At 44.0% G+C, this 23,545-nt stretch overlaps 1 protein-coding gene across 2 annotated transcripts in view; it reads right to left on the bottom strand.

Annotated features, from left to right (window-relative positions):
- Positions 1-23,545, bottom strand: part of ramp1 (receptor activity modifying protein 1) — a 112,874-nt gene that overhangs the window by 35,491 nt on the left and 53,838 nt on the right. Inside the window, exon 2 of one of the 2 annotated variants that reach the window (XM_028808027.2) lies at positions 17,735-17,873. In XM_028808027.2, coding sequence (XP_028663860.1) covers positions 17,735-17,873 — 139 coding nt within the window. The remainder of the gene's footprint in view (positions 1-17,734; positions 17,874-23,545) is intronic. The other variant, XM_028808028.2, reaches the window with a different exon arrangement.

Here is a 23,545-nt window from a genome sequence, read left to right as displayed (position 1 = left end):
TAGAGATCTCTATTTTGATCCTTATATGCCGCTGCTGGGGGGCTTGTTTTGTTTTGGACTTGCTCTGTCTCTAGGTATGTCAGAGGACTGGGACTTTGTGAAGTGGGGTGCAGCATCGTGTGGGGACGCAAAATGGGGGGCCAGGGGGAGAGAAAGAGAACAAGCTATTTCTAATCTTTCCTTAGAATTATAAGTGCCAATGTAACATTAGGCTTCATGGCAATAACGCCTGGGAAAACGGAAAATTAAGGTCAAAGCTGTCTTATCTTTAGTTAAGACTGCAAAATAACAACAAAAGTGGGTGACAAATGACAAATTTCTGTTACAATTGAGACTTAAAAACGTTTCAATTGAAGCACACATTTTAAATTTCCTATATCTGATTATTGTTTATTAAGTACTCTATCTCTTGCAGTAAATCGTTATAATTCATACGACTCCCCAAATTAGTGTGGTGTATGCTAATTCAGACTTTTCATTGCTTATGAGCTGAATGATGCCTTTATCCAAAGTGACTTACAAAGTCTGAGGTGCATCTGGTCACATTCCTTTTGTTTCTCCAATTGCAGCAGAGGCAGACTGAAGTGACCTGCTCATGGTCTCCTAGTGTCAGAAGTGGGATCTGAACCCACATCATCAGGAAATCTTAACCATAACGCAACACTGCTTGCATAAAAAAAATAAAGAAATACATAAATAAATAAATAAATAAATAAAAGGGAAAATAAAAACACAAACCAGGGAATAAACCCTGGCGTTAACATAACATACATCAGGAACATTCAGGCCAGGATCCCTGGAAGATTAATGAGGCAGACATCCAAGGGAATAACTGGCTGGGCCTCCTACAAATCAAACTGAGCTTGGGCAGCTCCGGTGAACATGAGCCAAAAAGCTGTAACAACAAAGAACGTGTGATATTTATGGTGTGAAGTGTCGGCTGGCAGAGCAGTAAACTCGTTTTTCAGTTTGGCGCTGATCCCAAAGCTGCAGGGACAGGAAGTCACTCTTTGATGGACTTAGCCAGGGCACTGCCATCCGTGCACTTGTGCGAGGCATGCCAAATTTGCAGGTTCCAGATGTCAGCTCATTTTTCAGTTTCAAAGAAGTAAGCGTTCACACATCAGAGAGGGAATCAAAACTGGGGATCCAATAGCCAAGAGGGGGAGCGTGCTACCCGCTATGCCATTGTGTCACCTGCAACTGAACTCACAGGCCAGTAAGACAATCTGGGTTCTAAAAATTGCTCTGAAGAACTTGTTACACTAAATGGGCAAAGGTCTGTGGGGGCCTCACCATCACAAGGGTACACAGGTCCAACCTTGCAAAACTGGCCTAAAAGTACCAAATACATCCACTTTGTAAGGAAAGAGTGTTACTGATGATCGGACCATGTCTTAAGATTGCACGAACCTTATAAAACAGCAAATCCAAGGAGGAAATAAAACTATTTGTAAGATTTGCCCACTTACAAAACTGGCTCTGCACCTCATCTTGCTGATTTGTGTCTCACTCCGAGGGCCACCATTCACCCCTTAGGGGCGTGGCCTCCTCCAGCTCACAGCATTTTCATTTTGAGAATCGATTCCTGAGGAAAGATTAAAAGAGCTGAGCCTTTACAGTTTAAGTAAAAGAAGATGAAGAGGAGACCTGACTGAAGTGTTTAAAATTATGAAGGGAATTAGTGCAGTGGATCGAGACGGTGACTTTATAATTCATTACATTTATATAGCGCTTTTCTCAGTACTCAAAGCGCTATCCACACAGGGAGGATCCGGGAAGCGAACCCACAATCTTCCACAGTCTCCTTACTGCAAAGCAGCAGCACTACCACTGCGCCACCTGTGAGGACTTTAAAATGAGTTCATCAAGAACACCGGGACACAGTTGGAAACTTGTTAAGGATAAATTTCACACAAACATTAGGATGTTTGGGCGGCCCGGTGGCGCAGTGGTAGCGCTGCTGCCTCGCAGTTAGGAGACCCGGGTTCGCTTCCCGGGTCCACCCTGCGTGGAGTTTGCATGTTCTCCCCGTGTCTGCGTGGGTTTCCTCCGGGCGCTCCGGTTTCCTCCCACAGTCCAAAGACATGCAGGTTAGGTGGATTGGCGTTTCTAAATTGGCCCTAGTGTGTGCTTGGTGTGTGGGTGTGTTTGTGTGTGTCCTGCGGTGGGTTGGCACCCTGCCCGGGATTGTTTCCTGCCTTGTGCCCTGTGTTGGCTGGGATTGGCTCCAGCAGACCCCCCGTGACCCTGTGTTCGGATTCAGCGGGTTAGAAAATGGATGGATTAGGATGTTTTTCTTTACACAAAGAATGATAGACACTTGGAATAAGCGATCAAGTAGTGTGGTAAACAGTAAGACTTTAGGGACTTTCAAAACTCGACTTGGTTTTTTTGGAAGAAATAAGTGGACAGGACTGGCGAGCTTTGTTGGGCTGAATGGCCTGTTCTCACCTAGAGTGTTCTAATGTATGACTTGACATACAGTGGCGTAGCCAGCTTGCTGAAGGCCTCATGTCCAGCGCCCTGAGGTGGGACCCTTCTGTCTTAGTAATTTATTCACCACTTGATCCTCAGGGTTGGCTGGGCAGTGGTGTCCAGGACCGCGTCACTATCAGATCACATTCTAGTGACAAACCGGCTCTCTAAATGAAATTTGTAATAACTTTTTAAATCGCTTTATTATAGCCGCTGTAAGTTAGAAAAATAAAATAAAAATTGTGGGAATGGAATGTGAAAGTTGTGGGAAGTAGTAGTCGTACATAAATATATGTAAAATGTGGACCTGCCTTGCTTTTCCAAGACAATTTTGTGAAAGAAGATGATTAAAATATAAGGTAAGCTACAAAGTAGAAACTGTTCTGTACTATAAAATGAAGCCATTTACATTTGTAACAAATTAAAACGACAACACCGGCGGACAGGATACAACTACACCATCAACCCGTATTACACAAGTTCTGAGAAAACGGGCATCCTAAAGTGGTGGCGCTCACAAATCCTCACCGTAGTGACACTCATGCACAGTCAGCCATACTAAGGTACACAATAAAACATTACAGATTTGTTAAACTGTTAAAGCTTACAAAAATGGAATTGACTGACAAATCACAAATCATATTCCTTCTAATATTACTAGTACCTTAAAATACTCGCTTGTGTGCCTTCAGTCGCGCAAAAGTCTCACCAATGTTTGACACGTCAGGTTGTCTGGCGCGCTCGTTTTCGATTGAGAGTCCAGCCAAGCCACTAAGTCTGTCTTGTGATGTTGTGCTTCTGAGGGGTTTTAACTTGGAGAACGAACATTCAGACGCAGCAACAGTCATTGGCGTAGTCGGCAGTAACGTGTAAGCCGTAAGCAAACGTCACTGAAAGTAGACAGTGGTGCACAGTGATCTGTCAGCAACAGTTCAGCTACTTCGAAAACAGTCGACTTGGTTGACAGGATGGATTGAAAACATGCAATGAAATGACAACAATTGAGAGCAAAACGCCTGTGAAATGTCGGTGCTGTAGCGTTCAACAAGAAGATTGGCAGCAGCATACAATTCATTGTCAGCCAGCAAGGTCAGAGTTGGTGGTATCAAGGCATTGAACATTGAGACTGTGAAACTGCTGTTTTAGTTATTACATTTTTTTTTTTTAATCCATATGGGCCCCCCAAGCTCGTAGGCCTGTGTGCTTTGCACAATCTGCACAATCCATTGTTATGCCAGTAGTGACAAGAGCGAAACAGGCAACTGGAAGGTGCAGAAATGCAACAAACGAGTGGTGCACTCACAGAAAATGTGAAGGAATGGCGACTGAGGAAGAGTCAGTTGGTTAGCCACGAGTGGGACCTGCAGCTTCCACGGCTCGAAAAAATAAAAAAATCAGACATGCCGGAGGATGAGCCCGCTTTGTTACGCGAGGCTGTGGTTTATGTGTTACTCATGAAGATGAATTTTCAGCTGTCATCCATTGCAGAGTTCTGAAGACATGTGTCCACTTTCCAAAATGAAATTAGAACAGATGGTCGAAACCTGAAAGATCAAACGTTCAGCTTTCATTACAATATGCTTGCCCATCGATCGTATTTCTCGCAGTCTTAAATGCTTCCTTAGCATTCATGTGTGAGAAATCCTAGCGACCTTCTCGAGATTATTATTAACGAGGGATGTTCAAAAATTCCGCACTTTCGTTGGAAACGGTGAAGGCGGAAGGAGTAGTAATTGGGAATTAAAAAGTTGGTACGACTCAGGGAAAATTGCACCGCAAAGGAAGGTGACTGTGTAGAAGAGTGATGTCATTTGTTTCTGTTAATAGAGTTGAAAAAAAAAAAAAAAAGGGAGGAAACTTTTTGAACGTCCCCCGTATTATTTACACTGACAACAACTAGGCGCACAACTCCAACCCCTGACGCTCGATCCCTGATGCAGCACCACTAATGATTTCTCTACTTTGTCACCTGTGAAACTGGACGCCGTATAGCGCCAGACCCGGCACAGACTTACACAGAGGTACGTGTAAAAGTACAAAAAGACTTTATTTTTCTTCAGCTGGAGGGCACGTCTTCCCCATGAACCCTCCAGCCACAACACAGTCCCAAACACAGTTACAACACAAACCACAACCCTTCTTCTGGCACCTCCACTCCTCCCAGGCAACCTCGTCCTTTACCTCCCGATTGTGGCCCTGAGTGGTGGTTGCCGATCCTTTTTATAGTCCACCCGGAATCACCTGTTCCTGATTGCACTTCTGGGCGGGGCAGTAGAGTTGTTCAGGCTGGCTCTGGGATCCATGCAGCACCCCCTTGCGGCCACCCCAGATCCCCACAGGGTTGTGAAGAACTCCATCTTCCATGGAACCCTGCGGGAAACTGAGGCACCATCGTCAGCCAGGGAGGCTGCCACCAAGCATCCCGGGGGAGGTACTGAGGAGCCCATGGCTGCTGCCCCGGAACATAAGTAGAAAGGGCATCCCAGCCGGGCATGGGACCCGGTCACCCGCCACACACCCTACATAAGAGCTACTCATCCATACAGTAATCAGTTTGCTCATGAAAGACTTCGCCATTGTTAACACTCTGCGGCTGTACATTTCAGTGGCAGCTGCAATTAAAAAAATCTCCTCAAATATGTTTGGAATAGCAGTTGGTTTTAATCACGGATGATCACAGACACCTTTTTTTTTTTGTAAGCAGTCATCCACGGAGAAATGCCCACCACAAACTCACAGGCCCACTTTCAGCGGGTCTTCCATTCGAGCGCTCACATCGTAACTTTAACGTATCTTGCGGGCTCAAAGGAGGTCGATGGAAACTGTAAAACACTTTTAAGTTTTTGTTCTCATCCTGGATATGTGCATTTTCAAACCATTTTCTCACAAGACAAAATTGCTCTAAAACAGCTACAGACAGGAGTATGCCATCGTGCTGACTGTAAGAGACGGCTGGCAGCTCAACCCGTCCAGGACATCCCCGAGACGTAAGGATGGGGGATGGCAGCTACTTGTGGACACTGCCTCCCCCAAAACACTAGATGGCAGCTCCCCTGGAGTATAGCGGTGTTCCGGATTCATACAGGGCATCCTGGGACTTGGAGTTTGGATTCTCAGCCTTGTTGGGTGCCGTGTGTGCCACCTGGGGGTGCTGTGAAAGGACCTGGGGAAGTCATGCTTCCGTTATAGCCCAGAAGTACTAGGAAGTCATGAGGACGTACTTCCAGGCTGATTAAAGAACTTTAATTCCCTGTCTGACCCGGAAGTGCTGGCAAGTCACGTGGACGGAAGAGCAGAAGCACTTCCGGGTCAAGGACTATTTAAACGACTGCTGAAGACACAGCAAGCGAGCCAGTGTCAGGTGGAGGTGGACAAAGCTTGCTGGGAGGTGTGGAGGAGAGAACGGTGTTTATAATTATTGTGATTTGTGATTTACTTGCCTGTTTAGTGTGGCTGTGGTGCTTTGAGGGCACTATTCGAAGAAGAAACTAAATAAATATCTTCTTGGTGCTTTTACCTGGTGTCCTGAGTGTCTGTTGGGTTTAAAGGGGCAACAATGCCACTTAGCGTCCACATGACCAACTCCCTTATATACGTATAAACTCCAGCCATGATGGCAGAGGTGAGCAGACATGCTACTGCTAACAGAAAATGTGTTCTTACCTTATGAAGAATAGTTCCAGGAACCTGAAAATGAAATTATAATTTCTAGTTCCCTTTTGTCATCACAAGCATGCCTCACAAAACGTTTTCATAAATCAAAATCAATGCTGCTTCAAAGTGGATGGAATTTGTAAGTTTTTTTCATTCAACTGTGGTACACTAAGGCCCTTTTGTAAGCTACAAGAACAAAGTATTTTATAAATTTATAAAAAAAAAACAATTCACTTTTGGACACAACTTTATGAGGCAAATTAATATATGCCGTGGCAGTGAAGAATATATATCCCTTAGTCTCAAATAGGTGAATAAAAAATTAAATATGAATGTAATGCATTAACACCCTTAAAGGGCCTTCCTGAGCAGCTGAACTTTTAAAAGCATGAGGCCCATTTCTGAGCCTGTGCAGGCCTCACAGCCTGATTTTTTATAAGTGGGGCCAGGCTACCTGCTAATGAGGCCACCTGGTCAGTGTGTTGCTTATTCTGAGGCCTGTTCACCCTTTCTTGACCTCATATCACAACAACCGGAAAACAAAACAAAGCAAAAAAACAAACTAAGAAGCAGTTGATGATCGCCTATTACTGACCAATACGGAAATTCCGTTCTGCGAGTATTTGAGTCCAAAAACAAAGCATTTATCACGACTGTTTACACCGTGCGTCTCAAATGTCCAATACTTTTATGGGTTTCCTATATAGGGCAGGGGTGGCGAACTCCAGGCCTCGAGTACCACAGTGGCTACAGGTTTTCATTCTTACCATCTTCTTAATTAGTGACCAGTTTTTGCTGCTGATTACTTCTTTTAAATGACTTGATTCAGGCCCCATAGTTGTTTCTTTTTCTTTAATTAGCAGCCAAACAATAATGAGACACAAAACAAGCCACCACATGACCAGCTCCTCTGTGTCCATTACGCAATATCTGAAATTAAAGAGAGAGGTGATGGTCTTGGTAAGGTTGATCTTAAGGTTTGTGAATTTCCCCTTTGGATTAATAAAGTATCTATCTATCTGTCTGTCTCTCTCTCTCTCAGATCACCAAGACATTTTGACGGTGCTCTTAGAAAGACCAGAAAAACAACTGATTTCGATATGTGTGCTGTGGCAGAATGAGAGCAGCAACAAGCCATGGAATTAAATAACGGGTTTAATTAACAGCAAGAATTGACTTCTCATTAAGAAAGTGATTGGAGTGAAATTGGCTGGTGTTTGAAGCCCCAGTTTAGCTGGTCATCTGTTGGCTCGTTTCACATCTCATTTCTGCTTGGCTGTCATTTAATGAAGAAAGAAGAGTTCAGCCCTCTGAATTGATTCCTAACAGGGCTATTAAAGTGAAAGAGGGAAAAAGTTAATTAGCAGTGTAAACTGGTCACTGATTAGGAAAAGGGTTAGAATGAAAACCTGTAGCCACTGTGGCACTCCAGGCCTGGAGTTTGCCACCCCTGCTATAGGGTGTCCTATATAGCATGTTATAGTAGGTAAGAAAAATATTTTTAAAGACTAGTGTCCTCGGGCCTGCACTAAAGAAGGGTGTCCTCAGGGCCTTCCTCTCAAACGCCGATATTCTGACATAAGCCTCGACTCAGCAGCCGATTTGTATTGTTTACGGTTGCAATAAGAAGTCAAGCAAAATGACACCTTTTATTGGCTAACTGAACAGATTACCATATGCAAGCTTGCAAGGCCACTCAGACCCCCTCTTCAGGCAAGTTGTAGTCGTGTGTATTCAAGGTAGGATCAGGGCGGTCTAAACAGCAATATAGGCCCCCGGGCAAAGCAGTGCACTGGGCCCCCCTACCTACACAACCACTCAGTAATTCACAACATACACTGATTAGCATGGGGGCCCCCCCACCCCGCCCAGCGTGCCCATGTGTTAAAACAGCCCTGGACGGGATGATGACATCCACAATTCACTCCGTTAATGTACCCCAGCCAAAACCATTAAAAAGGTATGGCCTTCCCGTCCACTAATGCAAGGTGGGGGTGAGCCAGGCCAAATGGAGCCCACCCAGTCATCCTGCTGCTAACAAACAAGTGGCTTCCTGCAAGCACGATGTCATGTCACAAGGGGATGGACTGTAACAACAGGACAGGAAGGTGACCTGACGTTATTCCGGAAGCCCAGATAAGGTTCCCCCCGTTGGGGATTTTCCCTGTGAACAGGAAACTCAAGACCTGGGAAAACAAAAAATTGTGAATAAGTGTGAATGGGGGGGGCCAAAGCAACAAATGGAGTGAATGTTCCGAACAGCTTCATGCCTGACACATAAATGAGGCCACCACCATGAATGATTTCTAAAATGGCTTTATGTCTTTATTTATTTCAGAAGCCAATACTGGAAAGGTGCTGAACCTGGCAGGAATTACATGACATAACAGTGTTTGTAGCGTGGGGTGGGCCGAGTGTCTCATGGCAAAGCATCTTGGAAGACGACTTTATTGCGGTTTATTTTTTATGATTCATAAGAAAAATGCTGAATGCCAAAGCCCCTCCAGCGACGTGTCTGCGGCTCGCTTAACTTTCACTCTCAGTTTACTTGTGTGTAGACGACTGTCTAAATTACATGCATCTGTCTACATAGGCACAGTGACAGCAAACCAGGTTCATGCTGTACACTCTGAGGGTCCCAGACCCCTGAGTCAAGGTCGACTATGCATTACTCAGTTTCAAGGGGTCATTGGCTCTTCTTTAGGTTCATTCCAGATTTGGAGCTGAACTTCAAAATGGCACATTGAGCAGATTACGACGACTACATTCTTTCACTTAGGAAGCACTGCACAGGTTAGATCTTTTATATCACTCACACCAGGGTGGAGGGGCTTGGTTTCCCCTCAGAGAATTGCCACTGGAATTCATCCCCCTTGCGGGATGGAGAACATTTAAACAGCCCAAGGTGACCCATTGCAATAAACACACCCCACAAGCCACTGTAAGTGAACTAAGGGATGGGAATGGCACCCCAACTGGTGAGCCCTGGCCTGGATGGGAGGCCATAATGGAGAGACAATATATTGAGGCGTAACCCGGCCATGGGTGGAAGATGAATGAATGGACTTGGGGAGGTTTGTCTGTCAGGAGCAGTTCCTTCCCCAGTACAACAGATGGCAGTGCTCCTCTGGCATAGCCCTAATACGGACACCCACAGGGATCCATGGGATTTGTAGTCCTGAGAGACAACCCTGGTTGGGGTCCTTGGGTGCCGCCAGAGAGGAACGCCCCGTTTTGTGGAGCTTCAGTGTTATGGCACCAGAAGTACTCCCAGGATCAGCATAAAAGAAGCTGTGTGACCTCATCCTGGAGTGTTGGAGCTGAGCGGAAGGAGGACAAAACTCAAATGGAGGAGAAAAAGTATAGAGAAAAAGAGAAGGAGAAGAATTGTGTTGTATTTGTAACTTTCAAAGACTTTTGCAAAGTATTTGTGAAGGAAAACCCTTTTTTTTTTTTTATATATATAATTGTAGGAGGATTTGTGCCTGGAATATCAGGGTGCTGAAACGCTTCCCCCTACTGGCCACACCATGCGGGACCATTAGGGATCTGAGGATGATCATGAGAAAGGTGAGGGATCAGCCCAAAACTACAAGGGAGGGGCTTGTTAATGACCTGAAGGCAGTTGGGACCACCACAGTCCCCAAGAACACCACTGGTAACACACAAAGGGCTCATTTATACTTAATGGCTGCCACGCATTCCAGGCGTTCATTTGACGCGTCCTCTGAGCAGGTCCTCAGAAATTAACACGACACGTGCGCGAGTTGCAGTACCAGCAAAAAGTCGGGGGGTGCAGTGTGCTAAAAGTCGGAATGTGACGTCAGTCTCTGGTTAGTTTCTACTTGTGACAGAAAGCCGCTTTGAGGATCCTACAAGATCGGTGTGCATGCTTCGATGTTTGATGAATGGTTCAATGTGGTGAAGCAAAATGCCGACATACAAATGCATTCGTGGTGCTCTGATATTCAAGCGTCGCATATTCCCGATCGTAATGACACAATACATTTTAAAAGTCTCACATACCGTCTTCTGTGCCGTCTTTTTTTTTCTGGAGCTTCCTCCAGACCTGACAACAGCGACAAACCGCAATAGAGCATCACACAGAACACATTATAGTTATGATATGCCAACTCTCTGCACATTTACAATCCGTAGATTTATACTTGATATCATTTTCATGATGAAATGCATTAAAGTATGTATGTTACATTTTACAGATAAGTCGTTAACTTCTTTTAAGTAATGAATACTGATACTAATTAGACATGTGGGGGTGGCACGCTGGTATTCCCTACCTGGAGTTTACATGTTTTCCTGGTGGGTTTCCACAGTGTGCTCTGGTTTCCTTCAAAAGATATGCAGATTTGGTGACACTAAAATGATGCCAGTGTATGTGTGTGCTTGTATTCACCTTGCGATAAGCTGATGCCCGTCCAGGAATTGTTTCAGCCTCGTGCCCAATGCTAGCTGGAATGGACAAATCCCTGGATTGATGGATTTTATCATTAAACATCCTTTTCAGAGATATTGCAGTAAGGTGTCATCGGAATTTAATGGATGTTCCAGGCAATTCACAACACAGAGAAGCAGAACCTGTTCTCACCGTGATGATATCTTGCACTGCCACCTGGTGGATTCCTCCAGAATTCCGTAATGTGTGCACGCGCGAGTATAAACTGTAAAACGCTTGTGTAGCAGGAGCGTCCGCTGCAGCATGCGTCACGTCGCATGAAGTATAAACCCGGCCTAACGCCATCATGGATTGAAATCCTGCAGCGACCCACAAGGTCCCCCTGCTCCAAAAGGCACAGGTACAGGCCCATTGTGAATTTCCCCTTGGGATTAATAAAGTATGTATCTATCTATCTAAAGCTTGCCAGTGAACATCCGGGCCAATCTGTGGGAGCCAGAGTTCTTGCTGGGTTGTAGGGGATCAAACCCTTATTTCACTCAATGGCATGCAAATAAATTTATAACTTTGATGTAATGTGTGTTTTTCTGGATTTTTGGTTGATATTCTGTCTCTCTCCAGTAAAATGAAACTACCATAAAAATTAAGAGACTGTTCATTTCTTGGTTAAGTGAGCAAACTTACAAATTCAGCAGGGGATCAGATAATTATTTTCCCCCACTGTAGTTATAAGGTGGTGAGAGATGGATAGCCAACAAGAGACAGGGGATGATTAGGGGGCCAGAATGAGCAGGCCATGGTGAGCAATTTAGTCAGGACATCGTGATACACCCTACTGTTTACGAAGGACGCCCAGGGATCTCTTTTAATGACCACAGTCAGTCAGGACCTCCATCTTACATCTCATCTGAAGGAGAGCCCCATTTTTACAGCACAGTGTCCCCATGACTGCACTCGGGGCCATTGGGATCCACACACAGACCTCAGGGTAAGTGCCCCATGCTGGCCGCACCAACACCTCTTCCAAGTTTTTCCTGGTTGGTTTCCCATTCATGTAATGTCTTAGCTTCAGGTGGATGACCTCTTCTGAAGTGCAGGTGGTAGTAGTGCTGCTTCTCGTTCCGAGTCCTCCATGCATGGAGTTTGCATGTTCTCCCCATGTCAGTGTGGGCCCCCCCCCCCCCAGTCCAAAGACATGCAGGTTAGGTGGGTTGACCTTATTAAATTGACCCCTCTGTATGTGTTTTTGTGTGTCTGTCCTGCGATGGACTGGCACCCTGTCCAAGGTATGTTCTTGCCTTGTGTGCTATACCAGCTGGGATAGGCACCAGCTCCCCCAACGTGAATGCCTCCAAACCCCCCGCAAACTCTATTTCAGGACTAAAAAAATGATGAAGAATGCATACACCACCAAGTTTGTGAAGAGTTCATTTGGACTTGAAAAATCCCAAAGTCATCCTTGAAGGCCAAATGCGTGAAACAAGATAATCCAGTGTGGTCGTCGGCCAAGCCGTACACCCGTGTAGCACTTTTGAAACAAAATTCACGACAAAGTCAGGCGCTTTATAAAATCAGACTTGATCAGTTAGTGTGGGCGCAAGCCTGTCTCGAGTGGGCTAAGGGGAAGATCAGAAACCGTGGTGGGCTAATGGGCCGCACAAGCAGCAGCAGCACCTCCCGACAAGTCCACGTGCCCCTGATGAAGGATGTTGGCGCACTGTAATTACAGCAGCTGAATCCCAGTTGGGTTCTGATTAGAATTTTGTCACCATTATGACCTAATGCAATATTCATGATTGAACAATTACACCATCCTTGACATAATCAATATTACAAAAGGATTCGAATTTTCCAGGGGATTTGAATGAAATGCACCACCGGCATAATGCGAGGCAAGTAATCAATAAAAGTTTTCCAAATGTACCAGAGTGTAAAGAAATAATTACACATTTTCTGATTAAATATGGCTCAGTCTGTTCGTTTATTCATGGTGGGGGGGAGGGCTACCTTGGGTTTTCTCAATTAACAGGTAGTATATACACCATAATAGTCTGCGGTGGGGGGGTAAATGGCAGCTCAGGGCGGAAGGCAGCAGCCAAGCGTGGAAGGGGGTGCCAGCTAATTGCAAGGAACCCTTCCGACTCGCCCACCACACCGGGCCGAATGCCAAAGCGCCCGACGCGATTGTGTTGTGTTTGGGATTAAAAACTGGAAGACGAGGAGGATTAGCAGAAGTTGGCACACAGAGGGTGCCAAGGTGGGGATTTGAACCCAAGTCTTCAGGACCTCCAAAAAAAAAAAAAAAAAAAAAAGTGTAACAAATAAGGCACCTTTCTAAAGTCTTCACTCCCCCCCTTCACTCTGCACATTCTGTTCCCAAAATCCTTTGAATTCATTTCTTCCCACGTCAAGCAACACTCAAACCCCCCACCACCCCCGAATGACAAAGCGTATTAAAAAAATCGAAAACTGAAATATCACAAGGAGACGAGCGCGGAGATTACAACTGGGCTGCCGCCTGGCTTTAAGATATCAGAATTCTCTCAGGTGTCTGTCTGTGTGTGTGTGTGTCCGACTGAACAGAAACCTGACAGTTCAGTCACTTGAGGAGACTGCGGGAAGAGCCTTTCAATTCTACCCCTGGGATTCATCAAGTTTATCTAATTGCATCAATCCCAGCAGCACCTGGGGCGGCGCAGCAGGTAAGTCTGAACCAGGGGTGTCGCCGGCTTCAGCACTCATTAGGGGCTTTGACACACCTGTCACCCTGCTGTCACTTTAAGAAATGTGTTGAATGGAAACGCTTAGGTGGGGCGGTGTTCCTGTCCCCCATGCAAGTTTTTGCACCGTTGACGAGTATTCGGAACGCACAACAGGAAGGAGGACTGGGCTCTCAAAGATTAGGGACTGGACGCCTAAGTGCATTAGACAATTTGGGAAATGGGGTGGGGTGGGTGGTCAGCACTTTCAGAGATCAGGGGCTGGACGTCTGATACTAGGGGCTAAAGCAAAACCAAGGAACTGGTGACTGATTTTCGCCACACCGAAGAGCTTCTTCACCCGGCCACTGTTAAGGGAGTGGGTGTGGAGGTGGGGCACTTCTACAAGTATGTTGGGGTGGTCCACACCAATGAGAGCTTGGACTGGTCTCAAAACAGAAGACCAATATAAGAAAGGCCAGAGCAGGCTCTTCTCAGGAGACCGCGTCCCTTTAAGGTGGGCAGTGACGACCTTCACGTCTTCTACAACTCTGTGATGGCCAGCATGGTGTGCTGCTCTGGTCACATCACTTCAAGAGAGGCCCACTGAATCATCAAGCTCATTAAAAGGGCAGACTCAGTTACGAGATCCACTCTGGACACCCTGGGGGTAGTCGAGGAGGGGAGAAGGAAGGCGAAACTGAGTGCCATTAAGAACAATGCTGCACATCCTCTGTCTGACACACCAACACACAGGACTTTCAGCCAACAGAAGTGAGTCAAGAAAAACAACAGTAACACACCTGTATAGTGCCTTACTGGGACTGGCACTGCGACTGCCAAGTCAGACATTTTCATTCTTTTTAGTCATTCTGGTGTGCGTCTGGACCATAGTGTGTGCCTAGGTAATTATTTATCTATTTATTTATGTAAAGAGGTGCTGTAAAAAAGGCAAATTTCCACCTGGGGACAAAATAATGCTGTCTATCTATTAGATAGTGCCTTTCATTATATATTATACAGCATCTTTCAAATTGATTTTTCTATGATATTATATAGTGCCTTTCATTATATAGCATCTTTCATATTGATTTGTCTATTACATTATATAGTGCCTTTCAGTATCTATCAAAAATGCATTATGTATCTATTATATAGCACCTTTGATCATCTATCTCCGTTTACCACATAGTACATTCATATCTATTTATCTATTGTTTTATATATTGCCTTTCATATCTATCTGTAACATAGTGCCTTTTGTTATATTTTATATAGTACCTTTCATTATCTATCAGTGTCTTTCATATCTATCTATTATATCATATAGTACCTTTCAGTATCTATCATATAGCGCCTTCATATCTATTTATTTTATAGCACCTTTGATTATCTCTGTTTATCACATAGTGCCTTTGATTACCTATGTCTGTTATACAGTGACTCTCACTATCTGAAGATCTACTATATATTGCCTTTCATCATCTCTCAATTATACAGTGCCTTTCATTATCTGTATTATATAGTGCCTTCCTTACATTATCTGTAAGTCTGTTATATAGTGCCTCTCATTTTCTGTAGATTATATAGTGCCTTTCATTATCTCTCTCCCTCTATTATATAGTGCCTTGCATCATCTGTCTATTACACAGTGCCTTTTATTATCTCTATCTCTTGATCATATAGTGCCTTTCATCATCTGCCTATTACACAGTGCCTTTCATTCAATATCTCTCTCTAACTCTCTATCATATAGTGCCTTTCATTATCTGCATGTCTACTATATAGTGCCTTTCATCATCTCTCTACCGGTCTATTCCAGAGGTATCCTCACCAGGCTGCTCTCAGTCTGTAAGGCCAGTCATCCAACTCTGCGATTTTCTTGGATTGTAACTGTGAGAAGAGCAGACTGCAGGCCTGAGGTGGTGTTTGGTGGTGACCGCCAGCTTAAGGGGGCACTCACATTGCTTGCCTGGCACACTGAGGCCCCACGTTCTCCCGCACACCTCCAGTACTCAATGAGTAGGATAGAGCGCTTCACTTACCTCCTCTCGTTATTTTTATTGTGAATTCATTAACTTTGTAATAACGTCTCCTAAGCCGTTGCTTTATTATAAGCTACTTAAATTAGCTTTTTAATTAAACTTCTTGAGCTACATCATCTCTTTTTCTCGCCTCGAGATCAGATGGCAGCGTTTCTATCTTAACCTCAGAAATAATAACTGAATGATATGACGAATTATGAGATGTTTATCACAGAGGGGAAATGTAGAAAAAAAATAATGAAATGACAAATGTTCATCTGCAACAGAGTAGCCCCCCTCAGCTGGGGACGTATTCTGCTTGATGCCCAGAGCTGCCAGTGAAGCCTGTGGCCCCCAGAATCCTGGGTTGGCTCAAACGGGTTCCTGATGCCGATACAGCTGAGAAGACCCCAAGTGGTGACTCAGCTGTGAGTGTTGCTGCCTCGCTGGTCCGCCGACGTGTAGGAAGACTGGTCTACAATTCTAAAATGGCTTTCTAAGTTGTGGGAATGGGTGTGTGCGTCTTAGGGAAGGCTTGTGTCCCTCTGCACACAGAGCTGCCCACGAGCCTGGACTGAGCTTAGTGCACAGATCATCAGCTGCTCTCCATGTGTTGCGACTGGAGGGTCTTTCTGTGGATTTTCTCCAGTGATTGTGGTTATTTCCCTCATCACAAAGGCATGCAGGTTTCATTGACCGACCGTGTAAAAGCGTCCCGTGATGGACTAGCATTCCTCCCAGGGTCGGCTCCTCCCTTGCACTCAATGTTCAACCCAAAATCAGATGGGATGATGCCACATCAAATAAGCTTGGCCAAAAGATGGCCTGTCCGGCACCCTTCTCTGGAGAGCCTAAATATTCTCCCTGTGTCCCGTGAATGTTCTTTAGTCATTTTGGGTTGCATGCCAGCACAAATGGCATAGATGTGGCAACACTGCACCACTTGGGCATTTACAGGTCCTTTGCTTTAGGTATTTATTGTCGCTTTCAGGATTTGAACCCAAGTAAAAGCCAAGAGCATTAAACACTGCATATCATCGATAACTAAAAATATTTGTTTTAATTGTGTCCAGGATGTGAATCTGAGGCTGTGGATTGGTCCGTCAGCAGCAATAATCACTTTGATATTTAAATGTAGTTTCTTTAAATATTTGTTTTAATATGGTGGTAGTGCGGTCCATCATTCTGTGTTCAAATGCCATGCCTTGTTAACTCAAACTATGCCTGCTTTGTGACCGGCGTATTGGGTAGCACTCGTCCCTCAAAAACCCAGCACCCTATGCTGAAATGCCATGCCTTGTCAAGACATAAACTTTACCCTGTTTGAGGCTGGAATTTTGGATGGCACTGTTCCCTCTCAGACTCAGCATTCTTAGTTCAAATGCCACGCCTTGTTTACTCATAAACTATGCCCTGGTTGAGGTTGGCACACTGGGTAGCACTAGTTCCTTCAAAAAGTCCAGGACCCCAAGTTCAAATGCCACGCCTTGTCAACTCATAAATTATGTTTTGTTTGAGGCTGACACATTGGTTGGCACTGTTCCCTCTCAAACTGAGCACTATGGGTTCAAATGCCAAGCCTTGCCTCCTAATAAACTAAGCCCTTTTTGTGCCTGGCACACTGAGTAGCACTAGTTCCTTCATAAGACCCAACACCCTGAGTACAAATGCCATGCCTTGTCTGAGACTGGCACACTGGGTGGCACTATTCCCTCTCATCTCAATATTCTTAGTTGAAATGCCACGTCTCGTCTCCTCATAAACTATACCCTGTTTGTGGCTGGCACATAGGGTAGCATTAGTTCCTTCATAAGACCCAACACCCTGAGTACAAATGCCATGCCTCAACTCATAAACTAGGTCTTGCTTGAGATTGGCACATTGGTTGGTACTGTTCCCTCTCACACTCAGCACTCAGTTCAAATGCCAAGCCTTGTCAACTCATAAACTATGCCCTGTTTGTGGCTGGCACACTGGGTTGCACTATTCCCTTACAGACTCAGACGTTGGGTTCAAATGCCATGGCAAGTCCATGTGAAGTTTCGGCCAGTGTTTTTGTGGGTGATCAGCTGGGCACACTGGACTTCCTCCATCATCCTAAAGACATGCATGCCAGGCTGATTGTGGGTGTGACTGGTGGACGGGCACAAAGACCAGAGCCCCTAGTGGGTTAAATGGCTTTGAAAATGTTATTTCATGGCCTCCTATGTTTTGAAATTTCTGATTTGTATCCCATTCAAACTCCTCTGGATCCCCAATTGAACTCCCACTTGATCGACTCATTTTAACACCCGTCAGAACTCAAAGAAACCATCAAAGTGGACCATTTTTGACGTCATGAATGCCTTCTTGATGCCAAATCTGTTAAGAATATCGCTTAACTGGGAGGGCCAGTGCCATCAGCGGTGTGTACATCGATACCACACGTTATTACATTGAATACAAAACAAGGAAGAGAGACCTACTCAACTGTTTCGTCCCAGTCGCACCAGTACCGTTGGCCCAGAGCCTCCATGTCACCTTGGAACTTGGCCAAACATAAATTTTCAATGGCGTGCACGTAGAAGGCTTCATCACAGGCAGTAACAGAAAAGAAATGATGAGCTGGAAAAGACAAAAGAAAAACAAAAAGACTTCAGCCGACTAGCAGTTCAGTTGGAATGAAAGCTGGCAGACTCCAGGGCCCAATATTCAGATCAATTGCCCAACTATGTTTGCCCATCCTGGCCACCAAAATTCAACACAAACCGAGATCTGAAGGTCCCTAATGTCCATCTGTGCCCCACCAATGCTTAGTCGCTTATTCTGTGTGTGTCTGGTTCTTGGCGTGGAGAAAAACTTTGTGACATTTGCAGCGCTGCCACAAAGAGATGCTACGTGTTTTCTGCTGTTTGCCTCTGCAGGTGGTTAGGGCAGCCCATATAGAATGGTATTGACAGCAGTGACCCCTAGAAGGGGCGGGACATCCCATTCTGGTGGAATTTGCATAAACCGCCCGTTTTTTTTTTCCCCAAAAGGAGAGAGGACGGCCATCGAGAAAGAAATACGGAAAAGATCTAAATAAACAGAGCAGCATCTGCCCGGGCCCTGGGAAAAGATTCTGCAGCTCCAAAAGGACCGTCTGCTTTACAAAGGCCTTCAATAATCTGTGCCATCTTACTTACATCGTAACCTGAGATCTTCAAATGAGAGTCTGCTTAGAATTCCAAGAGCTAAACTTAAAAGAAGTGGTGAGGTGGCCATCTGCTGTTATGCACCTCAAATCTGGAATACGAGTTTACCGATTGAAATTCGCCAGGCTAATACGGTAGACCACCTTAAGAAACTCACTTAACAACTTCATTACTGTAACATGGCTTTCTCACAGTGTCATTTTAGTGTAACCCTGATATTCTGGATATGCACTGCATTATCATTCATGGTGGCTCCATAATCCGTACGAACTCCGATCAAAGATTGGTGGATTGAAGGCCAGAGGTCCACATGGCCATCATCATCATCATCATCTAATTCCTCCATGTGAAGCCTGAAAACCACGAGGACTGACTGAGGACACTTATGTTAGGTAGAATACCTTGTGGGGGCCTGGTGGTCTTGGAACCCCTGCAGATTTTTTTTTTTTTTTTCTCTCCAGCCATCCAGTTTTTTGTTTTTGTTTTTTCTGTCCTCCTTCCTTTATTCTTTGTTACTTTGTATTGCCTAATCTTATTTTTATATTTTCATCTTGTAAAGCACTTTGAGCTCCATCACTTGTATGTAAACGCGCTGCAGAAATAAATGTTGGTGTTGTTAGGTGGAGGTCAGCAATTCACTCCCGGAGTGTGAAATTTACATTCCGTTATCACTAGCGGACTCGGGTGAGCTCACCAAGATCCTGGCACAGACATTACAGTCAAGACTTGGACTATTGTGGGGGTCGGCCGGCTGGCATTTTACACTTCATTCACACGCTCTTAACAGTTGGCTGGAACTTCAGACTTGTGCGTGAACTTCGGAAGGTTAATTTTTCCACTGTATATATTTTATTTGCACATATAGGGGTTATCTTGGGTTTGGGGGGGGGGGGGCGGCATTGTTGCCGTTTGTCATCTACTTGACTTTTTTTTTTTTTGTATATTTCTCATTGCTTACAGATGTTGCCCTTATAGCCATTTTTTTTATTTTTTTTTTATACTGGACTAGGGGGGCAAGCCGCCCTGGTACCTTCACTGCCCAACCCCCCTGGCACCTTCACCGCCTTGACCTTCAGCTAACTAAATCACCTAAATACAAACATTGGTGTTCTGAATAGATTTTATTTTTAATAGTTTGTTCTTGTGAAAGAAAGTTTACTCGAATAAAAATAAAAATGGAATAAGAATCTGAAAATCTAACAATGTCAGATTAAAATTTCAATAAATTCTGAAAAGAATGATACCAAACATATATATGTAAGTTTTAAAATAAGCCTGATTTAAAGCGCAACAAAAAAGTCACATAAAAACGTCATAAAATTGTTACACATTTAGGCTTATGATTTTATATATACAGAGAGTAGATACAATTCATTTGTCTGTTTGAGCTGAACGTTTCAAAAAGGGACGTATGGTGGGGCACCAAAGGGTGTGATATTGGCCTACCCTGTTTATCAGCCGCCTTAAAGTTAGGAAGGTGAGCGATTGTGATTGGCCCGTTTCAGCGTGTTGGGGTCGATTCGTTACACATTTGTGAAATGTTGGACCTTAATGAGTTTACAACTGTGTCCCTGTGTTCTTCTTAAAGAATTTATTTTAAACTACCATGAGGGTATTTGCTCTGGATTACCTGTGCCATCTTGAGAGCTTGTTCTCCAGTCCAGGACATATGGGTTAAAAAAAAAAAAAAAAAAAAAAAAAAAAAAAAATCAGGAGTGGTCAACCCTGGACTTTCTCGTATACTCAGATATGGGGACGGATATTTGAGGAGTAAACCCCAAAACAAGGATTAGATTTTTACATTATGTACATTAAAGAACCATCAACAACAAATCAAATTAGATAGATAGATAGATACTTTATTAATCCCAATTAATATTATATTGAACAATTATTATAAAAGTTGAATAAATCGGACTCTGTAGCTGCATGAATCAAAAGGTAAAGTTCCACTTCCGGTTAACGGAAAGAGACCGAAATTGGTAGAAATGTACGTTTTGTACCTCAAACTTGTATGCAAAATTTGGTTGACCGAAGTGAAAGCAAACTCAAGTTATCATGTTTACATACACATAAACACACACACAGACATAATTCCAAAAATGGTATTTTCAGACATAGGGAGGTGTAAAACATAGAGATTCATCAAAATCTCGAAATCAAATTTTTGTCACGATTATAATACTTTCCCTACAATAAAGTAAATCGGACTCGGGGAGGTCTAATATGTCGAGATTCATCAAAATCTCGAAATTGAATTTTTGGGTGATTACAGTACTTTCCCTACAAGAAAGTAAATCGGACTCGGGGAGGTCTAAAACATTGAGATTCATCAAAATCTCGAAATTGAATTTTTGGACGATTACAATACTTTCCTTATATTTCGTACACGGGAAAGTAAAAAAAAAACAAAAAAAAAAAAAAAACAAAAAAAAAAAAAAACAAAAAAAAAAAAAAAAAAAAGGTCCAGACGTCCTCCTTCCAGAACCTTCACTACTCCTCATTTTCCTAACTGCAAAACTAAAATCACAATTCTGAATAAAATAAATGTGGCAGCCTGCATGATTATAGCAAGTGTAGCCCCCTAGTGGTGATGGGTTCATACTGTAGATGTGGGCAACCTCCCCATCCCCTAGTGTGGTCTGAAATGAGCCACCTCAGCTGGCAGTGACCCCCCCACTGTAGAAACACATTAAAGATGTGGTGCACCTGCAAAGCACCATGGGATGGGGCTCGTTAAAGACGATGCTCTATCAATAAAGGCTTTATTTTGTTATTGTGGTAAAAGATGTAAGGAAGAAATGGAGTCTTACTGTGGACTCAGAAAGCCTGCAGATGCCTTCATTTTTTCACATATGCAAATTTATGACAAATATCCTCATGACACAAGTAGTCGCAGCCTTTGCTGTAACATTGGAAATCTGACTCGGGTCATTGAGATGTTTCTACACCTTGTTTGGACCACACCTGTGGTCAATCCAATTGATCGGACTGTTTAGGAAAGACACACACCTGTCTGGAGAGGGTCCCACGGGTAAGCAAAAACCAAGTCAAGGGGTCGAAGGATTTGCTTGAAGAGTTTAATGACAGAATTGTGTCAAGGCACAGATCTAAGGAAGGATACAAAGAAAAACCTGCAGCACTGAAGGTTCGTCCCCCACCCCCGAGCACAGTGGACTCCATAATTCTTAAATGGAGGAAGTTTGGAACAACGAGGACTCTTCCTAGAGCTGGAGGCACAGTCAAATCAAGCAGTCAGGGAGAGAAGATCTGCAGTAAGTGAGGTGACTAAGAACCCAATGGTCACCTTCAGCTGATCTCCAGAGAACCATGTGGAGATGGGAGAAACTTCCAGAAGGACAAATACCACTGCAACACTCCACCAATCAGGTTTGGCGACAGAGCAGCCAGACAGAAGCGCCCCCCCCCCCTTCAGTTAAAAACACCTGGAAGGTATCATAGACTTTGCAAAAAGGCACCTACAGGACCCTCAGACTGAAAAACAAGACTGTCTGGTCTGATGAAAGAAAGATTAGTGTCAGGTGTGGAGAAAACCAGGCACCAGTCATCACCAGTGGTGAAGTAAGGGCCTGGGAGAGACAGACAGACAGATAGATAAAGGGCACTGCATGAGACAGACAAATATATACACAACAAAAAAACAGACTTCACTATATTACAGATAGATACGAAAGGCACTGTATAATGGACAGATTTGAAAGGAACTGTATATGGATATAAAGGCACTACATAACAAATAGATACAACATAAAGCTAGTGTGAGCTAGATAGGCAGGGGTGGATCTACCACCAAATGTTGTGGGTGCGTACCCAGTGGGCCTTTTTATCTAAACCAGGCCATCCCCCTATAAAAAGAGTGCAGGCCAAAACCAAGAGGGGTGAATACCGCACTGCAGGAAGCAACCAGGTGTCCATGCGCTGAATTGTTAAAAATAAGATCAACGCTCTTGTTCACGGAGCCGCCCAGGGGCCTGTAGGCATCTTAATCCGAGTTTGCAAACAGGTATGAAAATCACTATATCATATATAGAGTTGAAAGGCACTATATAACAGATAGATGGATATACAGATACATACATCTACTCTCTCTCTCTATTATATATAACAGGCAAAGCTGGTGGCTCTGAGGCTAGGGATCTGCACTGGCAATCGGAAGGTTTCCGGTTCGAATCCCGTAAATGCCAAAAGGGACTCTGCTCTGTTGGGCCCTTGAGCAAAGCCCTTAACCTGCAATTGCTGAGCGCTTTGAGTAGTGAGAAAAGTGCTATATAAATGCAAAGAATTATTATAATATATTATATATAAAATCCTAAGCCTAAAAAGTGCAACGATTTTATGTGACATTTTTGTGTCACGTTTTTTGTCACGCTTTAAACACGCTTCAAATGTTCGAAATGCCACACGAGATGCAGATCACGTGGCAAGGCAGCAGCAGCAAGCCAGCAGCTGATCGAGCAAAGCGGAGGGTAAAAAAAAAAAAAAAAAAAAGTGTCCCATTGTATCTCCTTGGGGTGCGTTCGGTCCCCCTCTTCACAACGCGTGCGGCAGAAACGTGTGTAGCACAGGCCGGGGCAGTTGGCAAGCAATGCGAGCAGAGGGCGAACCCCCTAGTACATACAGTACATAAAAACAGATATGAAAAGCACTATACTGTAGATAAATATACTGTATACATACATAAAACCACATATTTATAGATATAAAAAGCACCATAACAGATACTGTAAATATGAAATAGAAAGGCATACATAATGGACAGATTTGAAAAGAACTGTATTTATAGAAATGAAACACTTTGATAGATAGATAGGAAAGGCTAATGGACAGATATGAAAGGCACTATATAACAGACAGACTGATAGATATGAAAGTCACTACAATTTTTTTATGTATGTATCTCTATATATCTATCTATCTGATATCTAGTGCTCACAGTGATAAAGCGCTATATAAAATCCATAGCCATGTGTAACCACTACCAAAGCACATTCTGACAAAGGCACACCGGAGTGTCACACTCAGACACAGTTAATAGCCTCCTCCTTGCACTTGCTGACAGCTGTGTGGCTCTCAGTCCCTAAC

This window comes from Erpetoichthys calabaricus, chromosome 8 (genome assembly GCF_900747795.2).
Source record: "Erpetoichthys calabaricus chromosome 8, fErpCal1.3, whole genome shotgun sequence".
In the NCBI taxonomy this organism is placed as follows: Eukaryota; Metazoa; Chordata; class Cladistia; order Polypteriformes; family Polypteridae; genus Erpetoichthys; species Erpetoichthys calabaricus.
The sequence above is the reverse complement of the archived record's forward strand: the minus strand, read 5'-3'. Positions and strand labels throughout refer to the sequence as shown.